The sequence below is a fragment of the Chelon labrosus genome, assembly GCF_963514085.1.
Source record: "Chelon labrosus genome assembly, chromosome: 16".
In the NCBI taxonomy this organism is placed as follows: Eukaryota; Metazoa; Chordata; class Actinopteri; order Mugiliformes; family Mugilidae; genus Chelon; species Chelon labrosus.
This window is the reverse complement of record NC_140349.1, coordinates 25,331,008-25,345,121: the sequence shown is the minus strand read 5'-3', so window position 1 is coordinate 25,345,121 and position 14,114 is coordinate 25,331,008. Positions and strand designations below refer to the sequence as shown.

The following is a 14,114-nucleotide window of genomic DNA, read 5'->3' as shown; positions in this document are numbered from 1 at the left end:
TGAAGTCTGATGGAGCGACAAACACACACATACGCACACACCTCCCTCTCGGGCCTTTCTGAAATAGGAGAAAGAATCCCTGGGCGAGAGGGAGGGTTTCTTGGTGAAGGAGCTACGATGATGACTGCATTTCAGCTCTCCGACAGTAGTTTCAGTGAAGATGATGACAAAAAGCAAAAACAACAAGGACACACAAAACCAGAAAAAAATATCTGGGGTGAAACAGCAAAAGGTGAAGATGAGAGATTGTTGAGTTAGCGTGGTGTGTCGTTTTGCGTGTCGGGGCTAGCTGGGTTTGTCCGGCTAGCGCGGGGGTCGAGGGATCGCCGGCCGAGCGCTCAGCCGTCAGACACGGGCGGGGACACCCAGCCATACTTCTCGTGGGTCTTCACCAGGGACTTGAAGGTGGCCTCGGCTTCTTTGCGACTGAAAGCTTTCTTGGACTTCCCTGCTTTCCTACATATACGGCCCTGTGAGAAAAGCAGACACGGATACAGAGAAAAACGAAGTGTTAGTGATAGGGACTGGGTGAACAGATTACAAATCCAATACAAATTACAAATAACTGTGCGTTAATGAACACATTATTTAAAGGACTAGTGGGTAGGATCTATTTGCATAAATGGAATAAAGTATTCATTATTATATTTTCACGCTTTTATATTGAAATTGGTAGCTACCTTTAGTTCTCCTACATCCTTGAAAAGATATGGGTAAGGGGTGGGTAATTATTGGATTCCTCACCTCTAGGGGGCACTAAATTCGACACACTGGTCCTTTAATTTCTCCTTGGAATATGCACAAATGTCATTTCAGACATATGTTGGACAAAGACATTGAAGCTACTGCCAAAGTCACTGTTCAGAGTTCAGTTTTCTGCAGCTCTGCAATATTGTGCCATCTGTCAAATAAGCTATTTCCGCACAATATTTTTGTTTGTCTGGTTGTCTTTCAGAAGGAAACCATCAAACGATGAATGGACTTTTACCAAATTGCACAGACAAAGGGATCCTATACCAAATAAATAAATAAATTAATAATTGAATCTAAGATCTCTGTCATTAGGTGACTAATGTAGGCCTGTTTTTGTTGAGCTACATAAAACTAATGGAAACAGAGGCGTCCTTTCGAGTCCTACAGTTGTTGCAGGGCGGTAAAATCAGTTTCAAGTTAAAAGCTGCGTCCACGGACTGTAAAAACAATGGACGCATCTCCACTTCCCCCCATTAGTCAAACTGACGGTAGTATCATGGGCGTTTGGGTGGTGCCACCTTATGAGTTTGGAGCCACAGCCTGCGCAGCACTGTTCGAGAGTGGAGAGTGGGGACGTTTAAATAAAACTGCACTCTGTTCTACCATTGCCAGTTCCTACTATCCTTACAAAAAAGTGTATTTAACGTGTACTTTAGTGTTTTAATTTGGTGTAGTCCCATCCACTGATGGGACCCTGATGATGGCTACGAGCTGAAAAGTTGTTCCTTATACTACAAGTCCTGCTGGAGTCTTGACCTTTCTACAATTCTTTACAGTTTCTTCCCAAGTTCCATCCACTAACATGGACAAGGTGTGGCTTATGACCCATACTGCTGCCAGCCACCAGGGGGAGCTCTACTTGCTTTGGCTTCACTTTTGAGGAACTGTCATGGTGTCTACTTTTTCTACAATCGAGATGTAGTGGCTTTAAACAAGCAAAAAGAATGTCCTTGATTTTTGTCATGTTTTTTGTAGGTTGACAATACATTTTGCATTCTCAGTCTCCTCAAAAGGAGAATGTAATTTTGTGCGACTTCAAAAAGCACACATGCCAAAATATTGTTGTTCAAAGAACAAAAGAAAGATGGTTTTCCTCATTATTGTCAGTGTTCTTGTCAAGATCCTTCTGGAAACACTCTTAAATTCTTTCCAGACCCACATACAGTACATAGAAAGATAGAGACACAGGGGAGATTTTGACAAGACAAATGGTCTGAATGCAAGTTGACCAGCATAAGATCAATGTTTAAAGGCAGGGAAGGAGCTTTTAAGACGTCACATTCAATCAGAAGTGAAAATATACCCCTCAGTGTACAGGGCAATGGGGATATAAGTGAAGACCAGAAGCAACCACTGCACTAAATAATGAAAAGGTTGTCAATATAACAGAATATATATATTTATATGTGTATATAGGTTCGCCACCTTACTGAAGTCCCCCTTTCCTTCACGCACAGGGTTAATATTATACTTAAGATAACACAGGGGGAAAACATGGAGAAAAAAAGGTGTGGGTGTTGCCTGTGACGATAAAGCCCCTTATTCTGTTATTCTCTGAAGAAAACTGCGTAGGAGGATAAATGCAAAACAAAACTGTGAGAGATATGCATGGCCATGACAATCATAGCTATGACAATGTTGTTTTTGTATTAAAACCACCTCAGAAACACAGGAACGTAATGGAGGGGACGAACAGATTCGACGACACAGTAAATCTGCCTACTGGTCAGTTATAGTGAAAGCTTCAAAACTCAAATGTTTTGTTGACTCACGCTGACTCACTGTCAGGTACTTTACTACATTAGTTTGTACACGCTCTGTAACACTGCACCACTTCCCTCAACCCAGATTGTTTTCTTTGCAGGCAGAAAGGGGCACCAAGGCTTTCCACTGAAACCTATACTAATGAAATTCCCTCCAAAGCATGCTGCAGTGCAGTGCAGATAAATACCCCTGTATTATTACACATCCATAGCTTGCACCTTAATCCTTTAGCAATATGCTTCCTTTCTAGGTGAATAAAAATAAACACAGTCCATAGTCATTGTTACGTTAGCCTTGTCACTGTGGCATGAGATCCAGTAGACAAGGCAGCTATGATATGCTTTACAATCACTTTGTATCAATTTTTGGGAATTGCCAAGTTTTCAATAACAGAATTGAAGCCATTCTTACATTTGTTATTATATATGAAGTAAGCCAGCTTGCTAACGTAGCGTAACAAACACTGAAAGCTCACTAACTGACACATTTTTAGGTGGTCACAGTTATTAGAATCTAGTACAAATCTTTGATGTTATTATTTCAAAACCTTACTGCATGTCAGCCATGAGCTTCTTTTCCCAATAAACTCAGTTTAAAGAAAACAAAAATGGCTGACTTTGATCAGTCGTTAGCTTGCGTTAGTGCTACTCAAGCTACATTAGCTTAACCATCATTAGCTTTTAGCTTGATTCTTTAAACTGCCTTATCTCACATCGCTGTCAATAGATTTGGGAATTTTCCTGGGGATTTCTTTAAATATACTGACTTCTATTCAGAAACAAATAGGTCATGAACTCATATTTGATATTTTTACAGTTGTATTTGAAAGACGTACCCTGCTAGCTTGATAAAATAACATTATGGTTGACCTTTTTCTCATCTTTTTTTCATAGATTTTTCTTTTGTTCTATTTATTGTTTCATTTGAAACTAACATGAGGATATTGTGCCATTTTTAACAATAATTTTAATGTAACTGTATTGATGGTTTGGTTTGTATCATCACAGGAAACCAGCAAATCTCCCTGAAAAGCTGGAACCAGCACATTTTTAATGTTTTACCTAGAAAAGGTAACTCTAAGAGTTACTTCAGCTCTAGGACTACAATGGACGTGATATTCATGATTAGTGCTTGTGGCCTTTGTTTGAGTTGTGTGTTAGCAAAAACAATAATTCACAAAAAGCAATGTTTTTTGGCAGCCTGCATTGGACATTGTGTGCTCATATAACACTGGCTTACTCATGGGTCCAAAAGATATCAGCACACATTATTTTTAAGAACAATTTTTGTAAATTACACCACCACAGAAGAGCCTAAAAATGAGAGTTGGGTAAAAAGAGATTAAACAAGATAACTGCTAGCATTTGTAATGCACCGCATCATTTAGAGGGGAACAACCCATCAGTGGAAAGCATTATTACCTAAGCTGTTACAAATGTTGACATCCTTCAACACCACGTTCATTTTTTGACTACATTTGTGCATTGTGGTGAGAAAGCCCAATAATAATTCCCCACTCTCACAACGTCTCATGAACGAAGGCCTTTTGCATATTTGTTCAGCTATTTTGGGTCAAAAATGAAGCAGGGGATAAAGTGGGATGAGGTGATAACATTGAATGATCTGGAGATTAGGGTTACAGTTTCCATTCCTGTAGCAACAGTGGCCTCATTTCACTGTGGGGCTTAGCGGCACTCTCTCTGTCCATTTGTTTCTCTGTCTTTCACACAGGCCCATTTGAAGAGCCCGCCCTCTTATTTCATCTTGTACCCTTTTCCATCTTGAAATCAGTCTGTTACAAATATCCAACATTTAAAATACTTAGAATAAAGTCTGATAGATGAAAGGAGGCAGTGAGAGTATAAAGATAATGACAATGTTTCGAAAAACTGAAGGCATGACTCATGAGTGTCTGAGTGACTCATTCAGATAGATCTGCAGTGTTGCTTAGGGACTTGCTTTCTGTTCCTCTTTTTTGCAAAGCCACATAAAAGGACAACCTCCTCTTTTCTGAGGCAACCGATCCACACATCCTTTACATTGTAAAACAAACCCACAGGGTGTTACCTAAGCGCTGCTTACTGAAACCTGCTCAGCTTCTCTCTGGGCTGCCAGAGGCCTGGATATAGATTACCCAGGCTGACAAACACATATAATGCACCGGCTGGCTCCTGTCAGAGAGCATGGGAGAAAAAGCTAGGATGTGTTGTTCTCTCTTCAAATCGCATGCAATCTTGTTATAGATGCATATCTTCACATCCCGCCATATGGTTGCAAAACGGCGCGACGCTGTCTTGGATGGACACAGTTATGACAATTGGCCATTGTTAAAGAGGTGTGATTACCACAGTGATCGATGGCAAGGAGGACTGTCAGTCGAACATCGTGTTTTCAGTAAACCAGTCTCCGTGAGCTTTGTGAGCTTGGTTTTACGCACACAATTCTGGATTGTGTGCAGATCCGAACGACAAATTTGTGTGTTTGCACACACCTTCACTGAAAACAGTTGTTTGTGTGTCAGCGAGACAGAGGGGCGGAGAAAGGCAGAGACACACACAACCTGAAATAACGTGCAGAGAGGAAGAGAGTGTGTCAATGGGAGACTGAATTGCATAATTGCACTTTGATGCGCAAGAGTTTCTGATTCCAGCACGAGAAGGGGAAATTGAGCATTAATTAGCGTCATTGTGCTCCCAGTCATCTACGAGAATGGCATCTAAAGATGGACGGAGAGCGAAAGTAAAAATATCTGCTTGTGAAATAAAGAATGGGCAAACAAGTGTGTGTGTGTGTGTGTGTGCGATCGGCTGAGCGAGTGTGCCCCGGGCCTGTGCAGTGCCATGTCAGTGTTTATCCATTTCAGCTAAGCGCTCGCTCGTTGAGAGGGACACACTCGTGTAGAGTGGCTGCTGGGTAATCGTGTGAATGGAGATCAGTCAATGGGCAGAGCGGGGAAGGCCCCAGTGCATGTTGGGAAGCAGCTCTTGGGGCCAGGGGAATTGCATAACGCACACATGTGCTTGAAAGGGTCGGGATAAACAAACAAGGATCAATGTCCTCATCATCCTCATCAGATCAGTAAAGTGAGCTCTGTGGGACTGATGGTGGGGTCATTAAAGGGTAATTCCAATGTGGTTGGTTGGTAGTTTCAGTGGTCTGTTGTCAGACAGTATTACACTGGGCTTCAAAATCCTTCACGGAAAACAGGGGGAATTTTAAATTTTACACATAAAGGTCAGTTTCCTTAACACAGAGAGAATGGTAAACAACATGTCTTTTTTGGGTGCTTTCCAAAAATGACAAAATAACCAATGGGGATGCGAGGGTTGAGGTGACAACTCTTTTACAGAAATTCTATGTTCCGAGCTGGAGTTTTCAGAAAAAAAATAGAAGCTGGCAAAGGAGACTTAATGACTTAACGCTACATTATAGGAAATGTATGATCTAGTACATAATCCACACCACAAATTGAAATCCGGATGTCCCTGTCTTTGTGAATCCCCAACTCTACTAAAGTGAAAATGCTGGAATGTTTGGTCAAATTTCATCTTTACTGTGACCATATGATTCTTTGAATTATCCGTTCATCTTGCATTGACTTGTTTCATCTAATTACTGCACTACTCAGCCTATAACATGTCAGAATTTAAAAAAAAAAGTTTGTTGAAGACTGTTTGTTGAAAACAGAGTGTTTTGTCTGGATAACAGATTAAAATCCAAAGACAGTCAATTTACAGTGATGTAAAACTATGAAACGCAGCAGATTCTCACATTTAATCAACTTAAATAAATTACGGTTTGGTAGTTTTGCTTAATGAATGTCACTAAAGGATTAAGTGAATATTTAAAGTGTTGGCAGTTTGTTTGCTTAGATCAACAAATAGTTGAAGAATATTTGTGAGAGCAAATAATCCTAAACCAAGCTACCTTGAAGCCTGTGTCTATCTTTTTACATGATGGCAGTTAAGGCTAAATTTAACAGGGGATCTGAAATAAAACTTGATATTACGTGATTTTTTTCTTTGTTTACACAAATGAAGAGTAAAGATATGTCTGCAGTGCAAATGGACAAGAGAACAGGTTACAGCCAATATTAAACTGACTTTAATTCTAATTGGTGTGTAAACACTGTTGCACACACAGCAGTATATCAATTACTGAAATCTCATTACCAAGACAACTGTTTCCCGCCACTTGCATAGTTCTCTGAGACTAGATGCATCTTTGACAGAGACTGTCTGAAAACTGCAATTTAAATATGTGAGGGTGAGATTGATGGTGGCCTTTAGTTCATTCGGGCAAAAATCTCATCTCAGCCTGTGTGTGTGTGTGTGTGTGTGTGCGTGTGTGCGTGTGTTTGTGCTTCCTCACATCTGCAGGTGAAGTCACATGCAGCCCTGTTGACTTTCAGCTCAACACTGTGTCACTGCATGTATCCTCTCACACTAAAAATAGGAAGCTTCCCAAACAAGACACATCTCTATTGTTACCTGTGACCAAGGACGGATAAATATAAATATATTCTGTGTATTTAGGTATATATTTAGGTCTGTGTGATCTGGCTGTCGTGATACATGAGAAGCTAATGAATCTCCTGGAAAATTAGGACATGTGCAGGTACCTGTGCAGAGATATGCACGGAAGAGGCAAACAAAGAGATAGGAGATGCACACACACACACACACGCACGCATACACACACACAGGAATAATTAATCAATATTGTTGCCATTAGCGCAAACCAGAGAAGGAAGACACTGCACCATAATTAGGGAACACTGCAGAGCTGCTAGCTCATCTCCTCCAGTGGAGAAACGAGATGAACACACAGACATTTTCCTCTCTCTCTCTGATGTGAGGACAGTTTTTGCATGACCTCTCTTGGTGACAGATGCTTAACGACCACAGATGACTCGGGAATAATGTTCAGTTATATCATCAAAGACAAAAATAAAGCTCTAAGGGTTGGGGGCAGGGCAGGAGAATCCAGTGACAGTTTACATAAGGTCTGATGCCACAGCCTCGTCATAACTGCTGATGTCAAAAGGCAGAGTCAGCGGGGATAAAGGATCTGACTCAAAGGATCAAATGACCGGAATATGATGCAAAAGCGAGCATTGGGGAAACAACGACTCTTATCTGGGCCGAGAACAGAAAATCTGCCCAGTTTAAACGATTATAGCCTGGAGTGCATTTAGAGATGCAGCCATTTTCATTGGAAGTGCAGAGCTGCTGCTGCTGCTGCTGCTGCTGCTGCTGCTGCAGTGCACAGAGGATGTGAAAAACAGATTTGATAGGATTACATAATCCAGACAGCCTAAGTCACTGAGGGCTAGTAGGTAGGATACCTGATGTCTCTATTTATCCATATGTCTTTCTATCTATCATCATGAGTTGAGTGATGGCTTTATTCCTCCTTCAGAATAATCTGATGGGACTACAGATATTGTGAGAATCCATGCAAAGGGACTCTTCGTTGCATGGCAGCAGGTCTTTGTTGTCAAAGGACACTGATTTATGGAGGTGATAAAAGGAGAGCAACGCGGGACTGCAGAGAAGAGCTGGCATTAAGAAGATACTGGGGGTTGCGCTGCATGAAATGGCCGCCGTAAAGTCACATAAAGATTAATAATATTCCCAATCATGGGTTTGCTCATAGCAGAGGTGGAGTGAGGAGTCTAGCGACCGGAGACGTTACAGTGTTGCACATACAGCACACTGAGCGACAGAAAATGCTACTGAAAGGCTCCATGTACAGAAAACACTTTTCTTTTTTAACTCAGTCTTTTTGTAGTGTGATGATATGTTTCTTGAAAAATCAGAGGTTAGATCGTATTCATATTTAAATATAGTTGAGACTGAGATTCATGAATCGTTCCAGCGTTCATGTCTTTAATGATCACTCCTGCAGTGTCCAAAGTGACACTTGATTTAACAAATTATAAAGTTAATTGGCATAAGAAAAAGATGAGGTTACCAAAACCACGCTTCTCAGATGCACTGAAACAAATACTAGTGAAAGAACTCCTATCAGACATATACACACATAATACTAAAAGTCATGCCAAGGTGGGTATATGTTACCTGCGTAAAAGTGGTTTTACGCGTTAATTACGCATGATGCATGAATGCCTAATTCCAAGCACAACCCCTCACCCACCAGCCCCTTCCTCCCCTCACCTGTCCTTTTACGAGGCTGGCAGCAAACTGCCTCATGACCGCCTCCACCGTGTAGGCGCTGGACCATCCTCGAGGGGTCAACAGCTCCATGCATATGGCCCCTCCGTCCAACACATAACCGTTCTCCAGCCGGGGCGTCAGGACCCGCATGAAAGGCGGCGAGAAGGGGAAATTGTCGGGAAAGGTGACGTTGAGCAGTATGAACTCAGTGCTGGTCTCCTTCATGTCCTGCCACAATGCAGAGTCCTTGTCAACCTGGTGCAGCTTGACGTTCCAGTCATACAGGTTGTCCTCCACCAGCTCCACTGTGATAAAGTTGTCCCCTAACCTCCTGATCTCCTGTAGCTCCTTCATCAACCTTCGCGTCCGGACCTGGGTGCAGTGTTGCCGGTGAGGCGCCAGCGGTGGTATGGAGGAGGCACTGGTCGCTTTACTCCCGCCTCCTCCCGTCTGCTGCTTCTCCTTCGCATCCTTGCCCTGCTTATCCTTGCCGGACGGCTTGTCCTTGCCGTGCTGTTCCAGCTTCCTCGCCTTAATCTCCGGGGTGCTCAGGATGTTGGTTTCGTTAGCGGTCTGACAGTGTTTGTTGGCGTTGTTTTTCTGGTTCCCTTTGGTCCCCTTTAACGAGCCTTGGTGGTGCTTTGGATCCTCGGTGTCTCGGTCGTGCAGACGGATCAGACCGATCTTCCGCAGTAGGGTGGCCATAATTTTTATAGACTTATGTTTCTCCGCCGATCCCCCCACACCGGGGCGAGATTCACTCTTTCAGGTCGGTTCCCGCTCACAGAGACGACCTTTACTGATTATTAACCTTGTTATACCGCAATCTCCCCTCCGTTCGCTGCAGCCTCAGGATGAACACAACCGGGGGAGCCTGTGCTGTTGTCTCCTCAGTGCATCATCTCGACTCGGCTCGACTAAAAGCAAAGGCACGACACAACAAATAAACATAAGAATTAATCGCTTACAGACAATGGCAACATAAAGATGGAGGTGATCCAGTCATTTTTTCCCACAAGTGGACTGATACGATGACTGTGACTGCAGTTGTTCAGTGATAGGACGACGCGTTACGCAGAAGCACTGAGGTGATCTTGCACTGATACATTTTAAGAGAAGGGTGCATAGTATTTTATCATAGCGAAAATATAACCTATACCACATAATGAACAACAGTGAAAGAATCATAGCCTACATGAAGGGCAATTACAAGAAGAAAAAACACCATAATGGCTGCTGTAGCTTAATCCATTTCACACTTTAGATTTCTACTGGAATCCTGCCATATAAATAATATAGACAAATTAACTATATAAAAAAAGGCAAACATAAATATTATAAGGTTATAATCAATTAACCATAAGGACATACAATACAAGCGGCTGTATGGGATATCACTGCGTAAATGCCATAATGAGCACACTATATTCTTAGAATATATTCTTAGGGCATTATACGCACATCATATATTTTCCTTAATGTGTGTTCTCCTGCCCACACACCGACCCAATACCGGACCAGCATCCCGACAGCACCGTGTCCTTACCGTGGATTGGTAAAATTATGAGTATGTCCGCTGTGTGTCCCGTTACGCAGCCCGCACTCTCCTGTAAAAATTAAAACGAAAAATTAAAATGCTCCACCATCCAGTAGACCTGCCGACGACGAGGGCTGCAGCGAGTAAGAGAAGGAGAGCCTTTGATGTGTGAGCAGCTGCTGCAGCTCCTGCTTTAATGCAACCGGGAACGAGCCAGCCCCCGGTAATCCTGCTCTGCCAGTCTGTTCTCGACGGTGCTAAGTTTTCAAAATAAAAGCCCTGAAGTCAGGGTAGGTTCAAGGTAAACCATGCACCATAAATATTACTGTAATACTGTGCTGCGATGACAATACGCAAGTGATTGCCTTAAGATCACCGGAGAGATAATATTTTCTCAATAGAGGCTCCTGAATATACAAATGCACCAGCAAGTAAATAAAATACAGGCTAAAATATGGAAAAGGAACACACACAAAAAGGCAGGACAGAATTTGCCATAAACTCTTATTCCACACATAAAATTGCTGTAGTCCATAAATATTTAGATTTGGCCACCATATCATTATTGGGCTGTCATTTTATTCGGGGTAATTCCGTGACTTGATGTTCTCGAGTTCACCTGACAGAGAAGAGTGGGAAGAGAGATGCCAGAGAAAGGTGATGTCAGCTTCACTGACATTTTACTTTCACTTTTAGTCTAATTTCTACCCCGAACATCTATTTATAGTCGGAGTATTATTTTGCAAGTCAATTGGAAACTACATTTGTAAACCACTTTTAGATATAGACGAAAGCATCATTTACTAGAGTCCCAAGCCCTTCCCAGTTTAGGAGAAATGTGGCAGCCAGTCAGCATCATACAGTCTATGGTCAGCACCTAATTAAAAGCACCTTTGAACATTTAGGTCTCCAGGAATTTTGGTTACACCTGTGTAGGTGTAGGTGTGCTTTTGATTGTTAAGCTGTGAATAAAACATTAATTGTAGAAAAAATATATTGACTTTATATTATTTCGGGCTGCTCCGACATAGTTAAGATAGCATGTATATCCAAATTAAGCATAATTAATTAAATGGACCGTTTACATTTGAACTAGTAACTGTATTATACTGTTAAATGCAGTTAAATCACCGTCATTCTGTTACTGTGCTCACTTGCTCTGACAAAGAAGCCTCCTCCGCCTCCTCCTTACCGGCAGTACGACACTTTCACGCAATGTGCGTTACAAGACGACAGTCTGTCATTGGTCGTTACCAAGGTAGCAGAATATTACGCACGACGATTGGCTGCTACACAGCCGTAAAGCGTTTCGGCAACATAGCTGTCGTAGTGTCGGTGGCTAACAGTAAACAGCGATAATTTCATGAAGAGGTTCGTCTAATTGCAGCGATTTGTATTGAATATTGGTGGTTTAGTAACAGTTTAACACAATGGCTGAAAAATTTGATAACCTCGAAGAGCATCTGGAGAAGTTTATCGAGAATATTCGACAGTTGGGAATCATCGTTAGCGACTTCCAGCCTAGCAGCCAGGCAGGACTCAACCAAAAACTGTGAGTCATGTTTAATTTAACTCGTAGTAACGACATTTCTCCGACAATGATCGTACTAACCGGGTGTGTTGACTTATTTTCACCAGAAATTTCATGATATCTGGCCTGCAAGACATCGAGAAGTGTCGTCAGCAGCTTCACGAGATCAACGTACCCCTGGAGGTGTTTGAGTGAGTCCATCCGCTGTTAGCACGGCTTTATATCACTGGATTTCCTTTACGTCTCTGTCATTACTATGTTACTATACACGTATATATATATATGCTGTGGATTTAAAAGCATTCATGGCGTTTTGCTTTGATGCCACGCCAAACTCCGTTCGGAAATCTTTGAAATTAAGATTGCCATTACTTGTCGGCACAGTTGTTACTGTTAAATGCTTTCTACAATGTTAATCTGGATTCTTTAGCGCCACTTTAACCTTCGGCATAAATACCCTGTAAAAATCAACGTTTGTTTTGTGCCACTCTCCACAGGAAGCTGTATTCAGTGGTGGATAAATTGTATTTACAGCAAATCTAAACTTAAGAGCATTGTATTTTAATGGATGTGCCTTTGCCAAGCAATTTCATTATCAGTGCTTCATAGCTTCATCATATCATGATCTGATATTATGCCCTTGCTTTATAGTTACATTGATCAAGGTCGAAACCCTCAGCTGTACACTAAGGAATGCCTGGAGAGAGCCTTGGCGAGGAACGAGCAGGTCAAAGGGAAGATAGACACTATGACGGTAAGAGATAATGTCAGGGGCACCAGTATCCCCCGCTGATGACTGCACAAGAATAAATAAAGCCGTCAAAATACTTCCCTGTTCTAATACACATAAGCATATTTAGAGTTCCTGTTAAGATAAGCAGGTCTCTTTCATTATACAAATAACATGTACTTGACGCAAATCTCCCTGTGAAATGGACCTTGCTTGCTGATGATAAATTAAATGTCGTTAAGACACAACTATGACATTTTTAAGTAAAATCGTATCAGTTAATATTTATTCTATATTCAGTTGTGTCTAACTCTTACTTATTACTTGATAACACAAACTGACAAAATGCAGATTTATACTGAGCAATACTTTACAGGTCATAAGTTGTCCTTGCCTTAAAACAAGCTGTACATAAAGTGAAACTTGGTTATATGTCAGTATTAAAGCCGCTTCTGCTGTTATGCTCTCGCCTGTTACAGAAATTCAAGAGCCTTTTAATTTCCGAGCTCAGCAAAGTGTTTCCAGAGGACATGGCCAAGTACAAGGCTATACACGGAGAAGATGCCCCCTCCTAGTGACTGCTACACTGTTACCCTTCATCTTCATCCTGTGAAAGTGATGGACTGGATTGAGTTTGATCAAGCAGAATCCTCTGTGGCTGTCAGCAGCATGTGATAAAAAGCTATCATTGATTGTCATAAATGTTGTGATGCTGATCCTGAAGGAGGCGGTTTTATTTCCACACCCGGACTCTGCAAGTCTTTCTGCTTTCTCTACATGTAAAGAATTACAAATTGACAGCAAGTTGGGTTCATTTTTTGCGATGGGTTGGTAGGTTGGGAGAGGGTACATGTTTATTTTTAATGTCCCTGTTGATACACGGACTCTGAGTTCGCAGGGGAATATTTTTCCAACTTGTGGCTGTACAGATAAAAAAAAAAAAAATGCTGGAAATTAGCCCATCAGGTGTACATACTGTCTATTTATACTCGCCTACCTTTTATAATGCTCCATAGTCATTGTGCAACATTTGTACCACACAGAGTTCATAACATTTTGTATCAAGCTCAGGTTTCTAATGGCCATGATAAACTAAATGCAAACATTATTTGAAAGGTAAATCTGTGCCTGGTCACTCAGCGTGGTCAGAAATGAGCCTCTTCTCTGTTTGTAAGATGTATAGTGTTTGTTAATAAATGATTCTTTTGGACCGATATTGCATTTTGGCTGTTTTGTTGAATAAATGAAGTTCTACTGTTATGATGTGTTTAAATAATAATAGAATGAAGTTACTACTCCAGAAGCTACTCCAGATTATACATTAATAGAGACTGTCGACTCCCATCTAAAATATAAATTGTCATAAGATCACATATTACACTTCTATTTTACCACTTGGTAGCTCAACAATAATATTTTTCAGTGATGAAAGTTACTGTAAACCGCTGAAAGTAATAGCCCGTTTTTACATAATTTCTCCTTAATTAGTTTCCCTCACTGTATATTTGTAATTGGTTTTAAAATCCCAGAAATAGTATAAATAACAGAACATTGTAATTGTGTCAGTGGGACACCTGCAGACATAACTTGATGATGGATCAGACACGTGTTTTGGGTCAT

The 14,114-nt window shown here is 41.3% G+C and overlaps 2 protein-coding genes across 2 annotated transcripts; one reads left to right on the top strand and one right to left on the bottom strand.

The window, feature by feature from the left end:
- Positions 1-338: 338 nt before the first annotated feature.
- ube2ql1 (ubiquitin conjugating enzyme E2 QL1) lies at positions 339-9,414 on the bottom strand (the record flags this gene model as incomplete). The annotated part of the gene is made up of 2 exons (XM_084562751.1): positions 8,697-9,414; positions 339-470 (listed from the first exon to the last, which is right to left on the bottom strand). Exons 1-2 carry the CDS (start codon positions 9,399-9,401, stop codon positions 339-341), a joined length of 837 nt encoding a protein of 278 aa, XP_084418877.1. The 5' UTR covers positions 9,402-9,414.
- Positions 9,415-11,375: 1,961 nt separating this feature from the next.
- med10 (mediator complex subunit 10) lies at positions 11,376-13,708 on the top strand. Its single transcript, XM_084562966.1, has 4 exons — positions 11,376-11,785; positions 11,872-11,955; positions 12,416-12,518; positions 12,974-13,708. The coding sequence occupies exons 1-4, from the start codon at positions 11,664-11,666 to the stop codon at positions 13,067-13,069; spliced, it is 405 nt and encodes a 134-aa protein (XP_084419092.1). The 5' UTR covers positions 11,376-11,663; the 3' UTR covers positions 13,070-13,708.
- The last annotated feature ends 406 nt before the right edge of the window (positions 13,709-14,114 follow it).